Source organism: Pelobates fuscus, chromosome 1 (assembly GCF_036172605.1).
Source record: "Pelobates fuscus isolate aPelFus1 chromosome 1, aPelFus1.pri, whole genome shotgun sequence".
Taxonomy (NCBI): Eukaryota; Metazoa; Chordata; class Amphibia; order Anura; family Pelobatidae; genus Pelobates; species Pelobates fuscus.
Window position 1 is genome coordinate 236,774,021 of NC_086317.1, and position 24,586 is coordinate 236,798,606.

Here is a 24,586-nt window from a genome sequence, read left to right on the forward strand (position 1 = left end):
TATAGAAAAATTAAATGACCTGTCAGAAGAGTTAAAAAGGAATTCTGGGATAAAAGATCCCTGGGAAAGATGGTTTGGTTGGATGACAGGATGGCAAAAGGCTTTAATGCAGATTGGTATGGCTATACTAATTTTTCTTTTTATCTTTGCTCTTCTCTTTTGTTGTGTCCTCCCATGTCTGAGAAAATCCCTCATGAAGACTGTTGACCAAGCAGCACCCACTTTGACCCATCTCGAAGTTGATGACCAAGAATTCCAAGACATCAACTCACCCTGTCTGCCGCTGCAAATTATCCCCTTTGTTGATAAAGTGCAGGAATTCTAGGAAGGGACTAGATTAGGGACAGCATCTGTCAGTGAATGGTAAAGGCCCCATGTGGAGAAGTGGTGGGTTAGCTGCCATGGGATACCCTTGGGTGTGAAGCGTTCGAGAGCCATACTGACGGATGGTTAGCCTATTAGGGTCAGATCTAGGGACAGCCTTGCACTTTGCATTAACATCTAGCTAGCAGCTACGGGGTTTCTGTGCCTTTGGGTTAACACGTCTTCTGATACTAACATAATAAAGTTTTATCTCTTAGAATCTAACATTTCATAGGGGGGACTGATGTGGAATTATTAAAAATTATTATTGTACTTGTATTGAATTATTGTACTAACTCCATTTTAACTTTATACTGTGACTTCGTCCTCCATTTTGTCCTCCTAACCTGACTTATTCAATCCTCCATTTTGTCCTCATGACTTAACTTGTTCATTTTAAAACTACATTACGTGACTGAACTTCTCAACCCAATTAATACAGTAGACAAAGACCGTGTTTCCTTCAAGGACAAGTACCAGGAGGTGCTGGCTACTCCTTAAGACTTGCCGGCTACTCCTTAAGAGCTTGTAAGATAGTACAGTTTGAAGGCCACAGAACACAGTAGTAATGAAATGTTCTATTCATAAGAGACCTTGCACCTGGACATAAAGCCTGATATCACTGACCGTGTAAAATGACGCTTAGGACCCCCTTGTCCCCCACCCGTGTCCAGAATAATCCCACCTCTGATGGGTGGGCACGGGACTAACCTCTTAATTTTACTAACCAATAGGTAAGACACTAACTCCGTCACTTAACAATTAATCCAATTGATGATGTTTATTTGCTGATATTCTAATAATCAATGATGACGCAAAATGCCTCTTAAAAGGGCCTGCGCGCCCGCTTTTTCCTCACTTGCCAATAAACTTTCTCGAAGTTATTTTAACCTGAACCTCGTGTGTCAGACTTAATTACTTCAGCGTATATACGCAATTTAATTTTATTGATTTGGACAGGAACAGATAGACTTTGAACATTTTGGTTTACTTTCAAAAAGTACCATAACATGCTTTTAGAGATACAGAAATGTGAAACGTGTAAGGTAGAATATTGGAATGTAATATTAGGGACAGATACAAAAAGAAAATGCATATACATATAACTGCTTTCCACTATCTCATTTTATTCAAAAGAGCCTGACCTTATCCCATAAAATGTCCATCAGCACAATTTCATTCATCTCATAAAATAAACAGAATTGATATCTATGCATCAACATTGTTTGCTGTTGTGGAAGGAATGCCAACACACTAGAAAGCTTATTATTCACTATTCAGTATATATTTTGCCTCTTGTGGAAGGCATTTTAGTGCTCTACAGTAAGTCATAAAACAGTACTATGACCCAACAGATTTTTATGATCGTGAAGGGTTGAGTAGACCAGCTAGGATTCGAGCCAACAGCATACACATTATCCCATCCCCCAATGAATAAGACTCACCCACATGCAGGCCTCTAGCCTGACTTTTGAGATGATAGTCCATAATGTTATAGCTTCTTCTGCGCCCTCATCGTCTGGGCATACAATGGCATCAGGGTATGGTGGTTCTGGGAAATTAACCGAATTACATTCATAAGCAGCAAGCGTCACCGAGGCTATGTGAGGACCCTGTCAAAACAAGTTTTTAAAAAGTAAATTTTTTATTAACAATTTCAAGGTTAATCATCACACAATATCTATTGATATGTACATGTTATTATTTACAATGACATAGCAAATGACAACGTACTTTAAAGCCGACATGTCAGTAGGAATTCTCTTTGTACAATTTTACGTGAACTTTATATAAACATATACGTGTGTTTCCTGTAAAAGGTTAACTAGATTAAAAAAATAAAATCCTATAATCACCTTTTGCCTCATTAATAGATTTTGCAAAAGGACATGCCCAAGAGGTTTGCCTTGACAATGGCAGTTAGGCTTTCACTTCATAGCCATTAAGTGGTACTAATCACCTTTTATTTAAAAATATTTATTGTGGTTTTGGTTAGTGCGCGGGTAAGCGATGGGAGTATGAATGCAGCGATAATATATGTGCTTTGAACTTGGCCTTTGGGTCCATTCCGCATAATGTACAAACATGCATTGCCACTCATTCTGAGCTATGCAACTATGGGTGCTAATTAGCTAGACTGTGTAAATATCAGGTGTATCATTTGCAATGAAAACTATGTGCTTTAGGCAGGCATTTTTATTTTAATTTTGTAGTGATTGCCGTTGGTTTGAATGATGACGCAGACAGCAACCTGCGACTCACCACTCTAGCTGGAACTCAATGCATCGGTCAGCAACTCGATCAGAGCCCACACAGTACACTCTTAAGAGCATGCTGTATTGTGTGCACTGGGCTAAAAAGGCAGCTGTTATCCCAGTCCGGAGCTACTCTGAAACCGCCCAAATCGAGCAAGTGCCGCGTTACCCTCACTTGGACGGGCAGTGATGACCATGGCCCATGCCAGGGATACTACCCTGACTCAAACGGAATGCTGGACAAAGCCATAAAAGCAGGCAAACAACACAGCGACACACCCATCATGGCCGACACTGCGTGTCTCTAACTTCATGGTACAAAACCTGATGTTATGACTAAGCTAGACATTATCTTTGCAGACTTCTGTCAAAAGTTGGAAATCAGAATACCTCAACTTGCCCCACTGCAATCGAGCAGCCACTCACCTAGATTGTTGCCTGAAGGTCACAAGCAGGAGTCCGTGGCCTTAGCAGCGGAGAGGGCCCCTACATGGCGGCAGAGCAGGCTACACGCTTTACTTCAGCACGAGATGAAACAAAAGCGGGAATCAAGAATGCTCAAGACTGGATCCCACCAGGATCTACTGGGTATTCCATCTATACTGCCTCCCTTTGTAAACTCATCAGCTTCTTTGGCTTCCATTATCATTTATATGCAGATGACACGCAAATCTACCTGTCCTCTCCTGATCTCTCTCCACCCATCTTTGAATGTGCGCGCATGCGCATTCGGCTCGACTTGGGAGCCGATGTCGACGGGGGAGGAGAGGTCACCAGCGCCTAGGGATGTGACCTAGCCTGAATTTTTATCCTTCTGTGTTTTTTTTGTATTTTTATGTGAAGTCATCTAACAAGGTATAATATAAAAAGTACAGTATCCTCAATATTTTAAGACAGTCACATCCTTTCATTGTTGCATATACTTTTGCTAAAAGTCTTTGTCTATGCACACCAAAATAAAGAATGTAATATTAATATATATATATATACACACACACACACATATACAAGCGAAGAAAAATCAGCACTCCCAGGATTTATCCAAAGTGAAATGTTATTTCTTTATTCCAACATTCCAACTTTATCCCTCATTTCAAAAAGCCCTAGTGGCAAAACGCGTTATGGTTATTTTAACTGTGTCATTTTTTTAATAAAAAGTTTTTTTGGTTACAAGATTGTGCCAATCGTCTTTTTAATTACACATTTTTGACTAGCCTACTTTTACCTGCTTTTATTTTCGTGTGACTCCAAGTATATCCTGAGGTGGGGATCATACCACCCACGCTGATACCATAGTGCAGTTTGCCTGCACTCCACTTTTGAGTACAATTTTACTTATGTTTCATTTTTATTTTACTGAGAGCACTATTAGTTGTCTTTTATTTTTTTTCCTCTCCTGAGTTTTGGACATCACACCTGAGGACTCTTATCACACATCCTTTAAGCAGAGATTATACCTCTGTACGCTCTTCACCCCCGAGCTGGATATAGCTCTTTAACCCCTTAAGGACCAAACTTCTGGAATAAAAGGGAATCATGACATGTCACACATGTCATGTGTCCTTAAGGGGTTAAAATGTGAGTTGACTTTATCCATTTATTTTATCTTCACTTGGCAGTATATATTGCACCATTGGCTTTTTCCATTCTTGTTTTACATACGAGCAAGGAGGCTGAACTAAATAAGTAATTGAAGACACTACACCCAAAAACCAGCACTCCATAAAGGCATTTACCTCTGTGTGAGACTTTGTTTTAGGCTTTTATTTAATTTTTTTGGTTCATCTTTTGGTGATTTTATTAGAACTTTAGTCCCACTAACCTAGTGAGACTATACTAATTATATTGTCTTAGGACTATTGTATATACTATTATTACTACTTTTAATATTAAAGGACCACTATAGTGCCAGGAAAACAAACTTGTTTTCCTGGCACTATAGTATTAATAGGTCGCCCCACCCTCATGGCCCCCCTCCCGCCGGGCTGAAGGGGGAGAAAGGGGTTAAACACTCACCTTTCTCCAGCGCCAGGCTCCCTTGGCGCTGGGGACTATCCTCCTCCTTTGGACGTCATCGGCTGAATGCACATGCGCGGCAAGAGTTGCGCGCGCATTCAGTCAGTCCATAGGAAAGCATTCTCAATGCTTTCCCATGGATGCTGGCGTCTTCTCACTGTGAAAATCACAGTGAGAAGCGCGGAAGCGCCTCTAGCGGCTGTCTCTGAAACTGCTATGTTTACAGCAGGCAGGGTTAACCCTAGAGGGACCTGGCACCCAGATCACTTCATTAAGTGGAAGTGGTCTGGGTGCCTATAGTGGTCCTTTAATACCTACCTTTTGGCGCAGCTCTTCTGTTTTTTGTGTCACATGTTTTATCTTCAGAGGGTTTGAGGGTTACCCGCTGCCTACATTCTATTTATATTAACCTTTCTCCCACTCTTTTTATTACATTTCATATTAGATCATATATATACATTGACCTGGGCCTAGAGCTTCTTACGGGGACGAAACACTTGGCACAGCTCACACCCTCTAAGGGTCTATGGTCGGCACAGTTAGGTGCGCTGTACAAGATTCCAGTATAAAGATTTAGGCACTGGGAACTACCAGCTCTGTGAGAGCATTGTGCTGGCTAAAGTTACTGCTTGGGACCAATGAGGTGACTATCCTCGAACCATGCCTTTCCATTAAAGCGGCTCCCCCTCTACCGGAATTGGCTGAGCTCTTCCCATTGTGCTGGTCGTTGACCTTGAATGCAGCAATGTTACTTAATATGGTTTAATTTGTGCATCATCTCACCTTACTGTCCAGTGGTCTATTTTGCTTTTCTTTCCAGTTGTTATTCTATAATAATATGACCTATTTAGCTGGAATTGATAATCGTATATTACTTTATTCAAACTAAATGAGGTACTCATGTCACTGTACTGTGCAATGTCCAAATCGTAGAAATAGATGTTATTTGATTTATTGTGAAAACCTCTCTGTATGTCATACTTGCCTAAAAACAAAACAAATAAAAAAAAAAAAACGCAACAGTTCATGATGCGATTTACCATAATAGTGTAGTGTGGTCATCTGGCAAACATCAGATTTTTCAAAACTATATTTCTTTTTAAAATACATTTTTTATATTGCTACTTGAATTGCCTTTACTTTCAGGATGACTCCACCTATCTGCTGATTTTACTAGCGCTAGCGCCTCTGTTTAACCAATAAATATATTTATGATGCAGTAAAAGAAAGAGGAAAAAGAAAGGGAAAAAAAGGTTGTCTTGAATAGGTCATTGGGATAGAATTTGAGAATGGAGTTCGGCGGTGCAGTATGACAAAACTGAAAAGGAATACGACGGAATACGGAGTGGGGATCATCCTTGGAAATGTATACATAAGGAATGGATATTGTCATATAAGACTCACCAATATAAGTTGTTTTTTGGTTTATATATTTATTTTCCCATTTGGGAACCGTGCAATAGAATTGGAGGCTTCAAAACAGAAAACCTGAAGTTATAAGAAGAGAAAATAGAATTCACACTAATTTTACAAGGTAATTATTGCCTCCCAACTGGCTTTTAGCATTAAATATTTGAACACTGACATTATTTTTCTACAAACAATTGCACACATTTATAAAAATATATTTCTTTGCATATTTCTGCCATTTGATTTTCAACTTCTGTGGTTGCAAGCAATTATTTAGATATTATACAAGAGACATTTAGCCGTAAAAATATCAAATTCCACTCTCATCCTTGTGCCTCTGTGTTGTCTGGTTTCTGACAATCAAACTATTCTTTATTATCTCCATCTTCTGATTTCACACTACTCTGCCATCAGAATCTAAATTTGAAAATGGTGTGCCATTTCTTTTCCTGTTTTCTCTCATTCTGCATTGTTGAATCACGTCTACCTTCAGCAGGTCTTTTTTTTTTTTTTTTTTTTAACCAATGTGACAAAAATGTTTGTACTTTCAATTACCGGTATTGCTTTTCCAATAAAAGTCATCACAGTAAGTACTAAATTATCTATTGATTTCTTCATTTAAAATAAAAAAAATTAAGAAAATTAAAAAAGAAATATATATATATTTATATAATGGAGCCAACACATGCTTCTTTTCTTGTGAAGAGCATTCAAATCTTCACAAATCTGAGCTAAACAGAACTGGAAAAGCCATTGATTTATATCTGTAATAAGTTGTAACCATATACTACAAGGCTATCCCATATACAAGTCCTGCCAAAAGTCATTATCCTGACTTCAGCGCAAACAAAACAAACAAAAAAAAAAGCTAGACATAGCATGCAATCCATCATTATATAAAGATTTACCACTTCAAAAGATTCTCTCCAGACAAAGATACCCCTAGACAGGCATGAATCAGAAATTTACTAACAAATAATACAAAATAGGTGGAAAAAAACGTGCTAAGTATTTTACACACAAAACATGTTTCTCCAAGGGGAAATTAATTGTCTGAGTTACAATTCATTAGTGAATTTTCAGATTTTTAGAAAAAAGACATTTAATTCATTTACATTTGCATGAAAATATGTACATATAATGACCAATTAGTCATGGTTCCAGAATGCCTCTTGTTACAATTCATTAGTGAATTTTCAGATTTTTAGAAAACAGACATTTAAATTTCTGTTTACAAAAGCACTCTTTTACAACAAATAATTTGAAGATGCAGCAAATGGTGGACTGAGGAATAGCATCAGTCTGTAGCTCAGATGTACATCAACACGTTTTGAAATTGGAGAAATGTGACCAGTTTTATACCTATGAGTGTCTTCCATTCTTATCAAAGACACTTCTGTAATGCATCTATTGCATTATGGTGGGGTACACCCTTTCAAATTGTTTACAGTTCTGGAAGGAGTACAAATACATGCTGTATAAGCTCCCCAATGCATGAAAAAGGCACAAGACTGCATTATCTCCATGGCCAAATTATTTGTGTAGAAAACTCCAAAACATGTGCAGTTTAAAGTAACATCAAACATCTTCTATGTTAAATAATAGACTTTAGAGGCGGGTGGTTTCCAGTTGCCAGTAAGAGTTTATGTGTGCCTCAGGGTAAGCATTCTCTCTTCAAGAGACATGCTGTTAAAAATCTACGTCACAAAATTGCCAAGCTATATAGAAAACAGGTCTGCACTCAACTGACATTTACAAGCAATCTAAAGACAAACATGTGTGCTTTAAATCCATTTTACCCAAGCCAGAATCTTTTGCAGTATCTTTCCTGATATTTCCAATCAGTCGAGGCAGCACTTGGAAAACACAGAAAAATGCCTGTAAACATTTTTATGGAACGGCCGACACATCGAAAAAAAAGTCACCTGAGGATTTTGACACCTGGTTACAATCCTTCTCTGGAGTTGAAATTCATACAAGAGTCTAGAAAATCTACTTGGTGCAATACCCAACATTCTTAGGATTTGATATGGTTATTGATCGTTTGGGTCAATGGTTTCTCAGCTGAAAAATATTGGTTGCAATTTTGTTCTGTGAGGCATTATTTGTGATGTTTATATTACAGAATCAATGGCATAATCTCAATGTTGTAACGTAATCTCACCGAGCCGTTTTGATGCTCACTTACAGAATGAAAGCATAGGAAAATGAACCAAAAGTGACAGTGGTAGCCAATACAATAAGATAATGGCCACCATGTAAAAAAAAAAAAAAAAAACCTTCCCATTTGATGCAAGTACCCCAGGAATCCCACATGGAGGCAGCTGAATACTAGTGAACAAGGCAAATAAGTTAATTTCCTCTGCTAATTATTAACAGTGTCATCCAGATGCATGGTAATGCCTCAGGAGAAGAAAAATATAATTTCTATGGTGGTTACAAGGACATATTTCCACATTAAGGATTGCCTACAAGGACTGGTTTTATTTATAGTACTTTTTACTATATAGTTCACTTTTAAATAGTTTTATTCATTCTGTTTATTAATAAAGATTCTGTTTTAATACCCAGTCACTCTTGAGCCAGTATACTCTCACCATCACTCTGCTGTTCCGGATCTACATATATCCCTAGGTGGGGATTGTTCCACCTAAAGCTCCATACACTAGAGCAGGTCATTGCTCTCTCAAATGTAAGTAGGTCAAATATTATTTACTTATCCTACTTTTACATACGTACTGTACCATTGGTATACATCCTTATTTTTTTCATATGATGAACCGCACTACCTTGGGAATCGGATACCAGCAAAAAGAAATCCTTAGATTGTTCCGTCCAGGCTCCTAAAATAGAGCTTTTTTTTTTTTTTTTTAAAGAGTAAGACACATAATTGAGAAATCTGCTGCTACCTGTGTATTTATGATTTTATTATAATAATTCTTATCGCTGTCCACCTAATTTACTAGCTTGTTTTGTTCTATTGTTCACAAGGTAAGAGGAACTCCTTGTTGGTGAATAGCTGCTTTATTGGATAGAGAGCACTTATCACTTTTTTCACAAATTGTAATCTGTTGGAAGCCACAGACAGCTATAATAGTAACTTCCTTCTTGACATGGGAAGGCATACAAGGAGGGGAGAGGGGGGGAAGGAATTCAACAGTACCACATAAATTTGCCAAACTCAGATCTAAATAAGTACCAAGTGCAAGGTGTAAAAGCTCATCAACAAAACAGAGGGTTAATAATTCAACTTCTTAGACAGGGCAATAAGAATTACCACACATCTGTTGTACTGATGGTATTTTAGTGCATGTATCAGAAAGATTGTGTTTGTGTGGCCTTAGCATCATGGGTATTCTTCCCAATAACAAATATTTGTACGTTGAAACTAGTGAATTGTGACTATTCAACAGTTCTAATGCCAGTTAACATGTAAACCAAAAGGTTTTAGAACATACAACATCCTTGGTTTAGTCAGTAACTTGGTCAATGGCTTAGCTACATAAACTGCAACTGTAGTAAAACACCAATTGGGAGGATCACACTAAATTAAATTAGTACAGAATCTGAAGGATTTAGTGCCAAACTAAGTAAATCTGAGAATCTGCCATTTCACCCTGAGAACCTGCACTGAGGGGGGGAAGGAGGATAGCAACACACTAGGTAGCTAATACCTGTATCTTTAAAACATGTTTCATTCAAACAAATAATGGTACTTGAAATTAAATTTGATATATTAGAGGGTCTTGTTGCTATAAAGGTCTTTGTCTGGCATACTAATTCTGATTACATATTTACGTGTTACAGGAATATGTTAAAGTGCACCCTTCGTTTTGGGTTAACCTTTCCGATTTTCAATTAAGTCAAATATATCATAAGTCCTAGTTTTTTTTATAATCCATTGTCTAATTTTTTTTTTGTTAAATACTTACCTCCCCTCCAGCACATCAAACCAGAGCATTTCGCACCTTACCCTAGATACCGCATTCTGGTCTGATTGCCAGTGCATCAGTGATGACTGCCACTCCATTCCCTCTGGCAAAAAGGAATAATCTTGTAATTGGTTTAAATGTATGGAAATGTGAGGAAGGCTGAACTTGATGGACACAAGTCTCTTTTCAGCTATGTAACTATGTAAGCATTTGCCTGGAGGAGTTCTGCTCGCTAGGAAATATGGTCTAAGACATGGGTAGGCAACCTTCGGCACTCCAGATGTTGTGGACTACATCCCCTATAAGGCTGACACTCAATGCTGGCAAAGCATCATGGGAGGTGCAGTCCAAAACATCTGTAGTGCCAAAGGTTGCCTTTGCCTGGTCTAAGATAACCCAGGAATAATTGACAGATATGGGGCAGGTGTCATATCTAAAAGGCCTATACTACGCTTGATAGCAATGGACTCCAATGCTCTTTAGAGTAGAATAAAACAGTTTTAAAAACCTATGGCAGGAATATTATAGGTCACAAAATTTAGTTGGAAGGAGATCTAATCAAGACCCCCTAGAATCATGAATATAGACAAATAGAAACATAGAAACATAGAATGTGACGGCAGATAAGAACCATTCGGCCCATCTAGTCTGCCCAGTTTTCTAAATACTTTCATTAGTCCCTGGCCTTATATTATAGTTAGGATGGCCTTATGCCTATCCCACGCATGCTTAAACTCCTTTACTGTGTTAACCTCTACCACTTCAGCTGGAAGGCTATTCCATGCATCCACTACCCTCTCAGTAAAGTAATACTTCCTGATATTATTTTTAAACCTTTGTCCCTCTAATTTAAGACTATGTCCTCTTGTTGTGGTAGTTTTTCTTCTTTTAAATATAGTCTCCTCCTTTACTGTGTTGATTCCCTTTATGTATTTAAATGTTTCTATCATATCCCCCCCGTCTCGTCTTTCCTCCAAGCTATACATGTTAAAATCCTTTAACCTTTCCTGGTAAGTTTTATCCTGCAATCCATGAACCAGTTTAGTAGCCCTTCTTTGAACTCTCTCTAAGGTATCAATATCCTTCTGAAGATAGGGTCTCCAGTACTGTGTACAGTACTCAAAGTGAGGTCTCACCAGTGTTCTGTACAATGGCATGAGCACTTCCCTCTTTCTACTGCTAATACCTCTCCCTATACAACCAAGCATTCTGCTAGCATTTCCTGCTGCTCTATTACATTGTCTGCCTACCTTTAAGTCATCAGAAATAATCACCCCTAAATCCCTTTCCTCAGATGTTGAGGTTAGGACTCTATCAAATATTTTGTACTCTACCCTTGGGTTTTTACGTCCAAGATGCATTATCTTGCACTTATCCACATTAAATGTCAGTTGCCACAACTCTGACCATTTTTCTAGTTTACCTAAATCATTTTCCATTTGGCTTATCCCTCCTGGAACATCAACCCTGTTACATATCTTAGTATCATCCGCAAAAAGACACACCTTACCATCAAGACCTTCTGCAATATCACTAATAAAAATATTAAAGAGAATGGGTCCAAGTACAGATCCCTGAGGTACCCCACTGGTGACAAGCCCAAGCTTCGAATATACTCCATTGACTACAACCCTCTGTTGCCTGTCACTCAGCCACTGCCTTAAACCATTCAACAATATTGGAATCCAAACTTAAAGATTGTAGTTTATTGATAAGCCTTCTATGTGCAACAGTGTCAAAAGCCTTACTGAAATCTAGGTAAGCAATGTCTACTGCACCACCCTGATCTATAATTTTAGTTACCCAATCAAAAAAATCAATACTTTGGTTGGCCTATTCATGCCAGGTTTTAAGTAAGAAGTGAATGAATACTCTCAGCCAGCACAAAGCAGATATGGAATTCTTTTAAAAAGTGCAGTGACCCCAGTGTTAATATAGTTTATTCTGTTCCCCTATGAAGAGGAACCAACTATCGCCACTTATAATGCACACTTTTTTTCTCTCTTTTCTTCAAATACACTAAAACTTACTTTAACCCCTTAAGGACACAACTTCTGGAATAAAAATGAATCATGACGGAATATTTACGTCATGTGTCCTTAAGGGGTTAAAAAAATATGTATTGTGGACAGAAAGTAAACACTTTCAAATTCAGCCACACAAAGAAATGCATTTCAACAATACAACACTCAAAGAAAATGGTTTAAGTGAATTGATCTTTACATTTAAAGGGACACTATAGTCACCTGAACAACTACAGCTTAATGTAGTTGTTCAGGTGAGATCTATAGCTCCCTGCAGGCAATCTAATGTAAACACTGTATTTTCAGAGAAAATACAGTGTTTACATTGATTGATAGGTATACCTCCAGTGGCCGTCACTCAGACAGCCACCAGAGGGACTTCCTATCATGCATGGCCCTAAAAAGGCCATGTACACGTCAGACGTTTTAAAATACGTCTGACGTGTGCAGGAGAGAGAAGGCACTGTGTGCGCGCCTACTCTCTCCTGCCTGTCAGCAGAGGAGAGGGGGCGGGAAAAGACCGCAATCTGAGCTGTCAGTCAAATGGAAGCGTCTGATTGCTCCCTGCTCACGCCCGCCTATTTCGTCATTTTGATGAAATAGGGGACGCGGCTTCACAAGGCTCCCGGCGCTGGAACCAGGTGAGTAAAACGGGTTGGCTGGAGAGTCCCTTTAACACTTTCGTTGGGAGGACAATATCAATACGTAGCATTGTGTTGTTCAACCCTTTGGAGATGAGAGGGTTAACTGCATGTAGGAATATGTCATATGCTGTTGATCAATTCCTTTTACAAAAAAATCACATGTACAGTGGCATCCTTATCATAAGAACAGTAAATCAATCATGCCATTATATCATCATCATAGATCAGAATACAATAACTTAGATTGCCTCCCTGATGTATTACACAGTGATGGAAGTAGTGGATCTCTTGAACGCTATTAGAGGTAGGTCCCTGTAGGTTACATTCTATAGAAATTGCAGACCACAGAGAGCAGAGATCTTGTCTGGTGTTCCATAATTCAGAGCTAAGGCAAAACTATTTTTTGAACATACATAAAAATTGATTTGCAGTTATGGCAGCTACATCAGCATCAGTTTACAGAAAGAGTACTTGAAGGAACACTAAATACATCTAAATGAAGTTGTTATGGTGTCAGGAGGTCCCTGGGCACACTCTTACCTCAAGATGTTCAAGTGTTCTCCAATAGTTTAACCACAAAGTTGCCTCCAGCGCCGATTGTCAGTGCCCCCAGGGGGCATCTGGCTTTAGAAAGTGTACATTTCTTTCCAAGCCAGTTTTGTGAGCGGGGAGTCATGAATGGCTGGCAGCGTCAGCTGACTGCTCTCAGCCAAAAACAGCGGAGCCTCTACTTGACGGCACACTGCTTCCTGAAACTAAAACGGAGAGGGAAGCAACTTTGGTGTAGAGTGCGCCCAGGGGTCACCTGGCACCATTGTAACTTTATTTAAATTAACGGATCACTATCGGGTCAGGAACACAAACCTGTATTTCTGACCCTATAGTGTTAAAACCACCATCTAGCCCTCCTGCCTCCATAAATATAGCAACATCTTACTGTATTCAAGCCAGAAGCTGTAACTCTGCATGCTGTTTGCCTAAAAAAAAAAAAAAAAAAACAAGCTGTCTGCTGACATCATCAAAAGTGGTAGCCTGATCCAATCACAGTGCTTCCCCATAGCATTGGCTGAGACTGACAAAGGGGCAGAGCCAGCATGATTCAAACACAGCCCTGGCCAATCCGCATCGCCTCATAGAGATGAATTGAATCAATTCATCTCTTTGAGGAAAGCTCAGTGTCTGCACGCAGAGGGAGGAGATACTGAATGTTTGGATGCATTTTAGGCAGCCATGACCCAGGAAGGATCTCTAACAGCCATCTGAGGAGTGGCCAGTGAGGTTATCACTAGGCTGTAATGTAAACACTGCATTTTCTCTGAAAAGACAGTGTTTACAGCAAAAAGCCTGAAGGCAATGATTCTACTCACCAGAACAAATTCAATAAGCTGTAGTGACTATAGAGTCCCTTTAAGTTGTTATAGTGCCTAAACTGTCCCTTTAGAGATCTGTGTATTCTATACTAACTTGTAATAACATGAAATATAGGCATGCAAGTAGCATTCAAGGACTAATTACCACTGATAACTTGTAATTAATAAAAAAGTCTATGGGCTATAAAAAAGGGACACTTTTTCATTGAAGTTGTCTGGGTGCAGTGTCCCAGTCCTCTTTACCCCTGCAATGTAACATTGTAGTTTTCAGAGACACATTGCAGTGCTTAGACTGCCTCTAGTGGCCATCTACCAGACAGCCACTAGAGGCGCTTCTTGCTGTTTTCACTTTGTATTCTTAATACTATTGTGGTCCTTTAGACTGGGTATTGCCTGAAAATACATGATTAAATTCAATAATTACAGTTTCTCTGACTGCTTCCAATTATTTAGGTTGCCTTTATTGTTGCCAAACAAAAATAGTCTTCCATTGTATAGATTGCACATATTCATCAAATAATAAATATATACACAAAAGAAGACTGTTTTTGATAGATTGATAGACAGATAGAGCGCTTTTTAGCTAATTAAGCACTGTGCTGTGGAACGAGTGAAGCTTTATGTTTTAAACAATATAATGTAATCTCCAGGTTTTAAAATTCACACAATATACGATTTTAGAGTTACTGTAACTTTATCTGGCCTGGCTGAGAGTGATGGAAGTTCAAACACAGCTGGAGTGTAGTTACTGTTCTAGTAATGGCTTTTCTCCTTGAAGGAAGCATGTACATGCTGCATTAGACAAGACAAGCCCTCTAGTGGTGGTAGAATTGTTTGCACAGATCATTAAAAAGCAAAACAAAAGAAATGGGTTAATAGGTTTTTGTATTAGAAAAGAACACGAAAGCCAAAGTTCCAGCATCTTTGTATGATTACTATATCCTGTAGCCGGCACAGCATAATACTTTTTTTTTACATCTACCAACACTACTTCCAGTAATAGGTTACAGTGTGTATTATTCCAGCTGTGCTGCAGCCAGAAAAAACAGAATACAAAAACAGCAAGTCATAAGACCAAAAGGCTTACAGTGCAAAATATGTGATGGAAACAAAACAGTGTCCTTTATTTCACAAAAACAGCTGCAAAACTAAACTCCACAATTTAACACTCACGATGATCATTTCATGTAATCTTATAACTAATAAATAAATTGCACAATTATGGAAAAATCCACATAATTATATATTTTTTTTAAAACTGTAATTTAAAAAAAAAAAAAAAATGACAACTGCTTATGCTTTTTGTGGTAAACACTCCCAGACAAAAAAAAATATCACCACAAAGACTCCATGCATTATGTGCCTGCTTTCTGACAACTTTAGCCAGCTGTCCAAAATGAAGTCAGCGAGACATTATCCTACGGTTTTGGCGGGGCATATATGATCTGCTCTGGACATCTGCTTCTGCTAAAAGTTCATATTTAGAAAAGCCACAGTTTTGTCTCCCCTGAGCCTCTCCTGCGCACCAGTTGCCAAAGTCTGTACAGACCTTGGCAATTGGTGTACAAAACAGGCCAAACAGTCTTATTCCCATACAAACACAATGGTTATTGTGCTACATTTCCAACGTGAGACTTAATTGTTTTATTACCCGTCATTTATATATATTTTGTCAAAAAAAAAAAAACCTCTACTAGGTAAGAATCCTCCAGTAATGCAATGTAACTACTTGTTCTATGGCAAAAAGCTGGCAGGGACTGACTATACTCACCAGAACAAACTACAATAAGCTGCAGTTGTTCTGGTGACTAAAGTGTCCCTTTAAATTCCATTTGAAAAAAAAAAAAGGAGAATAAAAATGGCCAACGGTAGATTCCAAGCTATTATTAAAGGAAGCATATAGGTTAAAAAAAAAAATGCATATCCTTTATGGGCTGTGCAGTCTGTGCTGTGAGCATTCCTTACACTGGATAAGACATGCATCTATTTTCATTGGTTGCAAAAGGTACGTTTCTTTCAGAGACTGGGAATCAGGAACATGTTGAAATGTGAGCGGGGGTGGCTAATAAGGCTGGGTTACACTGCTGAAAACAGAAAAAAACATTTTACAGCACTGCAGGAAAACTACACAGAATTAAAAGAAGATAAACTAACTAGAGGTAGTTTGAGCTTATTAGCTTTAATGTTAGCTTAACTTGTTAGCCTGCCTTAACTTAGCTGCCTGGAGTGTCCCCTTTAAACAACTCAGATGATGCTTTGCCAGCCTAAAACAATCTCACTGAAAATGAGAGCTTTTCCAAATGATTGTAAAACCTCTTCAGTATGGAGGACATGTCCATAACAGGAAATACTTTTTTTGTGTCAATCATATTTATTGAAGAAATTTTCGTGAATTCCGTAGGCATACGGCCAATAAAACAGTATATGGTACAATACATTTATGGACAGCTTTACAAAGTCAGGTCTTTTCCGCTCTCAAGATCTAATGATTGCTTAGGTGCTGATATAGCCCTTCTCATGTGTGTCTTGTGGAAAGTCGGCTCTTTTCTAGCCGTCCTAGACAGTGAGCGTTGTCTATCGTCGTACCCAGTGTCAGTGTGTGTCCTTGTCAGTTTTTATGGGCAGGATATTGGTGCCGGCAGGCCTCCGTCATATTGAGGGCAGCCGTACATCCGATGGTGTCACCTAGGAGGGTGACCTCTTTAGTTGTGTAAGTGTGGTCTGTCCGCGTCAAACGTGTCGGCTGTGTGCTGCTAGGTAGAGCTGCAGTCTATAAGTGGTCCGGTCGGAGCCGGTCTATTGTCGAGTCGTCGTACTACGTATAAGTACAGAATAAAAAGGAAACGTGGGGGAAGAGATAGTAGAAGAGAAAGAGGGGGGAGGGGGAAAGGGGAGGGGGGTTAATGGGGGGCGTATTGAGCGTCTGGGCTCTGCGTATTGGGTCTCGACCACTGCAGCCCCGTTGTTCTGGTTAGTTCCAGGGCTCTGGTGATTTATGCTACTCCCCCTGAGACATATCGCCTCCAGGGGTACCATGTCAGGCCGCACTTATCTGAGCGCTCTCGCAAGGAGGCCGTCAGAATCTCCATATCGTAAATGGTCTCTACTTTGTCTATCCATTGTCTAAGAGTGGGGACTGACGGACTCTTCCAGTGCAGGGGGATAAGAGCTTTTGCTGCGTTTAGTAGGTGGATTGTCAGCAAATTTTTGTATGCTTGCGTGGGGCTGGTGGTATGGTGCAGGAGCATCGTCAGGGGTTGCATGGGGATATCATCCCCCGTGATCTCTTTGATCTTTGCCCTGATCATCTGCCAGTATGGTGTGATATGTGGGCATGACCACCAGATGTGTAGGTTCGTGCCTCTCTCCAAGCCACATCTCCAACAATCGCCTGATTCCGTTGCATGTATGTGTCTAAGTGTGTCTGGTGTTCTGTACCACCGTGTTAATAATTTGTAGCCTGTTTCCTGGAACTTAGAGCTTATTGAACATTTATGGGTAAGGATGAATATTTTGTCCCATTCGTGAGCTGTCAGCTGTGTGCCCGTCTCCCCCTCCCATCTGCTCGTGTAGCCTAATGGGCAGCTGTCTCCTGTCCTCTGGAGCATAGCATATAGACAGGAGACCCCATGGTCTATATGTCGTCTTTCTGTGCATAATCGTTCGAATTCTGTAAGTGTACGGTGGAGGTGGGGTTTCCCTGGGAGTTTGGCGTAGTAGGACCTAATTTGGTGGTAATGGAATTTGTCAAGCAGGGTAGGTTGTCTGTCTGTTATTAAGTTGTCCAGCGGTTGTAGCGTTCCCCCCGGACTCCACTGGCGTATAAAGAACCAATCTGTCCTCTGGAAATTGCTTAGGGCGGCCGGGTGGAGGCCTCCTGCCACCCCCGGATTGTGTGTGATGGGCGTAAGCGGGCTTGGGGAGGTGGTAAGTTGGTGGGCATACCGTTGTCCACACCATACCCTGAGGGTGGCGTCAATCATCGGGTTCTTCGTGTGTAGGTCAGTGAAAGTGTACCCCCCGAGCCAGAGCTGTGATGGAACAATTCCCCGTGTCTGTTGTAGTTCCATGGATACCCAGCGTTTAGTGCTGGGGCGTGCATGCCAGTCTACTATTCTGTGGAGATGCGTCGCTCTATAGTATGCTATCACTGACGGTAGTCCCATACCTCCTGCTGTCTTTCGTCTCTCTAGGATCGATCTGCGGATGCGCGTCTGCCTGTGATTCCATACAAACCTACGAATAGCTGTTGTCACCGAGTTGAAAAACATCTGGGGGATCCTGGTGGGGAGTGTCGCAAAGAGGTACAGCAACCTGGGGAGTATATTCATTTTGACCGCACTAATGCGGCCAAACCACGATATGTACTTCTGCGTCCACCGCTGGAGGTCTTGTTGTATAGCTGAGAGGATGGGAAGGAAGTTCAGCCTGTATACCTGCGTCAAGTCCGCTGGTAGCCATGTGCCCAGGTACCGTAGTTTTGTTGCACACCATGAGAAGGCGAACTGTGAGCTGAGCTGGCGGACCTGCTCCTCTCCCTGCATTATCGGCATTGCTTCAGATTTTTCTATGTTGAGTTTCAAATTGGACACCTGATGGTAGGTGTGAAACGCCTGTAGCAGGTTGGGCATAGAAATCCTGGGCTGCTCCAGGAAGAAGAGCATGTCGTCCGCATAGGCTGCCACTCTGTGCTCCTCCGCGCCCACCCTCACCCCCGTTATGCCCCCGTCCTGTCTGACCGCCTCCAGAAACGGCTCAAGAGAGAGGGCAAACAGGAGAGGGGACAGGGGACAGCCCTGGCGGGTCCCGTTACATATTGGGAAGGACTGCGTTAATGCTCCATTGATACGGATCCTGGCCGTCGGGGAGGAGTACAGCGCCGACACCCATGGTCCGAACTCCATATGTCGTAGGGTTTCGTCCAGATAGACCCAGTCCACCCTGTCGAACGCCTTTTCGGCGTCCGTGGAGAGTAGGACTGTGTCCCTGCCCGAGGTCCGCGCGCAGTGTATGACATTCAGGGCTCGTATCGTATCGTCCCTAGCTTCTCGACCCGGGATGAAGCCCACCTGATCTGGGTGTATAAGATCCGGCAGGATCCGTGAGACCCTCAGGGAGATGGCTTTGGTGAACAACTTCAGGTCGGCATTTAATAGTGATATCGGTCTATAGCTCGAGCAGTTTGACGGGTCTTTTCCCTCTTTAGGGATGACCGTGACTGTCGCTGCCAGGGAGTCCGTGGGAAACCGCCCCCCCTCTTGTATGGAGTTCAGGCCCGCTAGAAGGCGAGGAAGTAGGGTGTCTTGGAATGTTCTTATGTATGTTAGGGGGAAGCCATCTGGGCCCGGGGCCCTGTGCGGTTTGGAGCCTTTCAAGGCCGCGGCCAGTTCCTCTAGGGTCAGGGGCGCATCTATTTCCTCCGTTAATTCTGGAGTGTGTTTGCGCGTCACATGTAGTGTCAAGTAGTCTGTGACTTTCTTGCGGTGTTCTTGGGCTACTGTCCCCTGCGTGGGCCTTGCTTGGTTGTAAAGGTCCATGTAATAGGCCCGAAATGCTTCCATAATGCCTTCAGGCATTCTGGTGGTCTGACCGTGTCTGTTGTGGATCTGGTGGATATGTTGGGCTTTACGCTTCTCCCTGAGCATTTGTGCTAGTAGTCTACCGCTCTTATTTGAATGTTCATAGAAGTGCCTAGCTGACTTCCATATTGTGTGTAGTAGACCCTGAGAAAGGTGGTCTCGGAGTGTCCTGCGTGCCTCTGTGAGTCGCAGGTACGTGTCGTCATCTAAGGTCTGCTTGTGGGTATCCTCCAGGTCTGCTATCTGTGTCGTTAGGTCTAATATTTGGCGAGCTCTATCTTTCTTACGTTGTGTGCTGATGGATATAAAGAGGCCCCTAACAACACATTTATGGGCTTCCCAGAGCGTCAGTGGGGGCATATCGGGAGTGTCGTTAATTTCAAAGTATTGTGTGAGCGTCTGTGATGCCTTGGTGCGTGTCTCTAGCTCTGTTAACAAGGTTTCGTTTAGTTTCCATTGGCGTTCGGCCGGTTTAAATAGTGGCGAGTTCATCACTACCGTAATTGGGGCACGGTCGGACTGGTTGATGATCCCTATGGTTGCTTCTCGGAGGAGCGCTAGGCTCTCCTGGGGTAGGAATATATAGTCAATCCGACTATATTGCTTGTATACTGACGAGTAGTAGGAGAAGTCTTTATCGTCTGGATGGGCTACCCGCCAGCAGTCCACCAGCCCCATCCCGGTAAGCGTGCGCCTCATCATGCGCAGGCTGTGTTCCGGGACAGTGCTGGCCCCCCTGGTGGTGTCCATCCGTGGGTCTAAGGGAACGTTGAGGTCACCCGCAACTATCAGCAGACCGGCCTTGAATTTTTCTAGTTTGGCTAGGGTTTTGGTCAGGAAGATGTGTTGCCTGCGGTTGGGGCTATAGATGCTTGCAAATGTGTAGGTGTGATGGGCGATGGTGCCCTTCAGAAAGATAAATCTCCCGTCAGGGTCCGCCATCGTGTCTATGTGTTGAAACGGGACTGTTCGGGAGATCAGAATCGCCACCCCTGTCTTCTTAGACTCCGGGTGGTTGGCATAATACCCCTGTGGATAGCGGCTGTTCTCCACTTTCATGGAGTCCTGGCCCTTAAAGTGCGTTTCTTGCAGGAGCGCAATAGAGACCTTTTCCGCCCAGAGCTGGCGCAAGAGTTGGGAGCGTTTCTCCGGGAGGTTTAGGCCTCTCACATTATTAGACCACACCTTGAGGTGTGCGGGGGCGAGGTTCGCCCAGTCCCTGCGGATTGGGCTTCTCCCGCCTGGTCGCAGTGCTGAAGGCATAGCCCAGACGTCCATACGTAGGGGATTCAGGGGAGGGTGAGGTGAGGGAGAGGAGAAGAAAGAGGGAGAGAAGAGAAAAAAAAAAGAAGAAAAAAAAAGAAAAAAGAAGGGAAGGGGGGAAAGTTGCTGGGTAGCAACTATGAACCTCGGTCGGTTGGAGACGTTTGGAAGCTGCTCGTCCGCAGTCCTACCAAACACCGACTAGTATGTACACTGTGGGTCAGTTGCGTGGGGTGCGAGAAAGGTCGCCTACGGTGCCTGTCACACTATTGTATGTGTCGTGATCGTGGCTGTCTCCAGGTGCTCCCAACCCGCCCATCACGTCGTTAAAAAGTCGTCCCCGTCTCGTGGCGTGTCCGAGGATGGAGGACCAGTTTTCCCGGGTTGTGTCCTCGTCCCCTCTTCTCCCTGTGTATATCCTTTTTAAGCCGTGTGTGCCCTCTGTCCCGTCTTTCCAGTCTATCGTCCCTAGTCTGCTCCTTGTTCCCCCCGTTCATGGAGTGTGAATGAACCGTTCCCTCGGCCAGTTACCCCTGGTCGCCCAATCTCCTCTTTCGGTCCCGTCCAGCCCTGTCCGGTTGTCAACCTCCATTCCCCTTGCAGAGTTTTGGCTCGCTCAGTCCCCTCGCAGCTTAAAGATAACAATATTCAACTAGCAATAAACATTTTAACAGTAACTGTGCCCCTGCATGCTTGCTTCGGGGACCCCCCTAAAGCGCACTGGCGCACGGTCGTACACCCCCCTTTCCAGCGCACTCCCTAGCGGGGGTCTGATTGAAGATGGGTGGCCGTCAGGCCGTGTGGGGGGATGCCGAGCGTGCTGCCAGTTTCTCTCCCACCCTTCTGGCTTCCAAATGGGATCAGGCACCTGAGTCCACCTTTCTCGTGCACTACCTGTAGCCCGGCCGAGTACGCTCGTTGGAGCCCCCTTTATCCCCCACCCGTCTGTGACCCCTCCGGGGCCAGGCCATCCCCGCTCTTCCACCTCCCCACCTGTAGGCCGGTCAAACACCTTCCCGCTTCTCTCGCCCCCGTGGGGAGGCCTCCCCTTCCTCTCATCCTTCCCCGGGTTTCCCAGACACTTTCTCCCGGGCTCCTCCTCCCCCCTCTCCAAATGAGGCTTTCCCCCCCCCCCGGGCATGACCGGCCGCATGAGCCAGGGTATATGATCTCGGTAGTAGAAGTGGGCACAGTCAAATCCCCTGTGGTCCTGATAGCGTGTTCGTTTGCCCAGACCCCCCACCCAAACCTGCTCAGTTCTCTCCAGAGCTATGCGGGGTATTGGCAGTTGGTCCACCCAGTCCTCTCCCGCCCCCCCGTACCCCACCCAAGCGCTGTTTCCCTGGGGAGATGGGATTTACAGGGTACCCCGGGGGAACATGGACCTAAGGGAAAGCAAAGTACATACCCCACGAGTTCAGTTTCAGCGTCTCTACACTCCCGTGTCTGCTGCAGGATATGCTGGTATTCAATCTGGAGTGGTAAACGTGGGGGTCTTGGTGTATCTAGCCTGTCTCCGGGGGTATTCCAGCACTCTATTCCTCCGAGGTGTTGGGTCCGCCTCGCTGCATCCAGGGGCTCGGCGGGGGGCCGGCCACCAAGTTCTCTGCCGGGACTGTTGGGCCTGTGGGTCTGCTTGGTGGGTGGTCCAGGATCCAATTGGGGACTGGTATCTCCGGAAGGCCTGCAGCTCGCAGGAATCTGGGCACATCGTTAGGCCACCGAATCGTCAGCCAGCGGTTGTCTACTCTAGCTTGCAGGCTGAATGGAAATCCCCATTTATACGGGATCCTCTTCTGTTGCAGGAGGCCTGTGAGCGGTTTCAACGCTCTTCTGGCGTCAAGGGTGAGGGCAGACAGGTCGTGGAATAAAGATATATGGGAATCCATGTACGTGATATTGCGCAGTGCCCTAGCTGCCCTCATAACTGCCTCCTTCAGCTGGAACGATTGAAAACAGCAGACTAAATCCCTGGGGAGGCCATCTCTCCTTGGTGGTCGGAGCGCCCGGTGGGCTCGCTCCAATCCGAAGTCCAGTGGAGCCTCTTCCCCCAGTAAATGTGTGAACAGGCCCTCCAGCAGCTCTTTGGGTGTTTCCCCTTCTGACTCCTGCATACCTCTGACGCGGATGTTATTGCGTCGGCTGCGGTTCTCCAGGTCCTCTACCTGGCGTCTGAGTTCCAGGATGATGTTGCCTTGCCGTGTAGTAGCGAGGTCTGTAGCCTGTTGATGCTGATCTGCCTGCAGCCGTCGGACCTCCAGGTCATCCACCCGGTGTTCCAGAGCAGAGAGGTCCTGTCTGACCACAGCTATCTCCTCCCGGATTGCGGAGCGGAGTTCTGCCACCAGGTCCTTCTTGTCTTGCCTGGTGAGCATGTTTGTGGAGATTGCCGCTAGTTCTGCGGACATCTGGGAGAGGGCATCTCTCTTTGGGGAGTCCTGTGTGGAGCATGTTCTGTTGCTTGATCCCGGCGACCCGGGCGCCATTTTGTCTGGGCCTCGTGCGCCAGTTATGCAGTGCGGGGTTGAGAGGAATTCATCCATCGGCCCCGACTGCTGAGACATGTCGGTGTGTTGCGGGCCCGGGGTGGTCCCCCTCCTCGGTTTACCCATTCAATCGGGTATAACTGCGCTATTTACACGGGCTTTGGCGAGTTGGGGCCTAGGAGCTCACACTGCCAGCGTCCTACTCCATCGGCTGCCTGGCCACGCTCCCCAGGAAATACTTTTAACACCACCAAGTTTAATTTGGGGTTTCTTTATTTGCCGTATAAATCATATTTTATTATAGAAGAAGACTATTTTTGTCCTTTTAGTAGCCTTGTTACCGTTTGATCCTTTTCATACATCCTAAAAAAGGGGGTGTCACCCTTATTGGCACTGAATGACACACACCAAGAACGAGAATTACAGCCTTAAATCACAGGAATGAAACCTTTAATTTGTGTAGATATCTATAACCTTTCAGGTGTTATCACACCACATATAGGCCCTTTTTTTTCCTTTTCATAAATGAATGTGATAATTTGCATAAGTTGTATATTACAAATAACACGGCCATACTGTTCTTTACCCCACTTGACAGGTTATCACACTAACAGGTGAAACACCATTAACAAAGACAACAACTAGGGGGACCTGGCACTCAGACCACTTCATTGAGCTGAAGTGGTCTGGGTGCCTATAGTGGTCCGTTAAGTCATACATTTTCCCATGCTCTGTCAGTTGTATAACACCAGCATGTTCCTTGGTAATGGAGAGAGAGAGAAAAAAAAGAACATAAGAACATAAAATCAATAAAAAATTAATTATATTCCTGACCAACAACACACCAAGTATATAGCCTTCTTTTCAAACTAGCACCTATAATAGAGAGGGAAATTTGACAGGCACTCATTATGTGGTGTATAGATCCTGTCGATAATTAACTCCATTTAACATCATGAGAATACCAGGAACTCAAGGGATGTGTGTGTTCCTTTCTTTAGGCAAATGTCTAAGTGTAGACTTCAAGAATCAATCAAGTTTACGGATTACGTGACCTCTATGGACTAATAAGGTATTTCCCAGTGAAGGAGGCAAGTGGAGACAAAGAGAGTACAACCTAATTCCTATGGTGATTCACCTGAGAAAAATTTACTTGCCATACTTAGACTTGAGACCAACTGGAGCCTGCGGTTAGACTGGAATGTGATTCGCTACAAATTCCATAGTAATTTATAAATGGAAAT

At 43.2% G+C, this 24,586-nt stretch overlaps 1 protein-coding gene across 2 annotated transcripts in view; it reads right to left on the bottom strand.

Moving 5' to 3' along the window:
* The window catches only part of VMP1 (vacuole membrane protein 1), a 204,593-nt gene that overhangs the window by 109,399 nt on the left and 70,608 nt on the right, over nucleotides 1-24,586 (bottom strand). For both annotated transcript variants that reach the window (XM_063455315.1, XM_063455305.1), the window contains exon 6: nucleotides 1,809-1,976. In XM_063455315.1, the coding sequence (XP_063311385.1) occupies nucleotides 1,809-1,976 (168 nt within the window). The remainder of the gene's footprint in view (nucleotides 1-1,808; nucleotides 1,977-24,586) is intronic.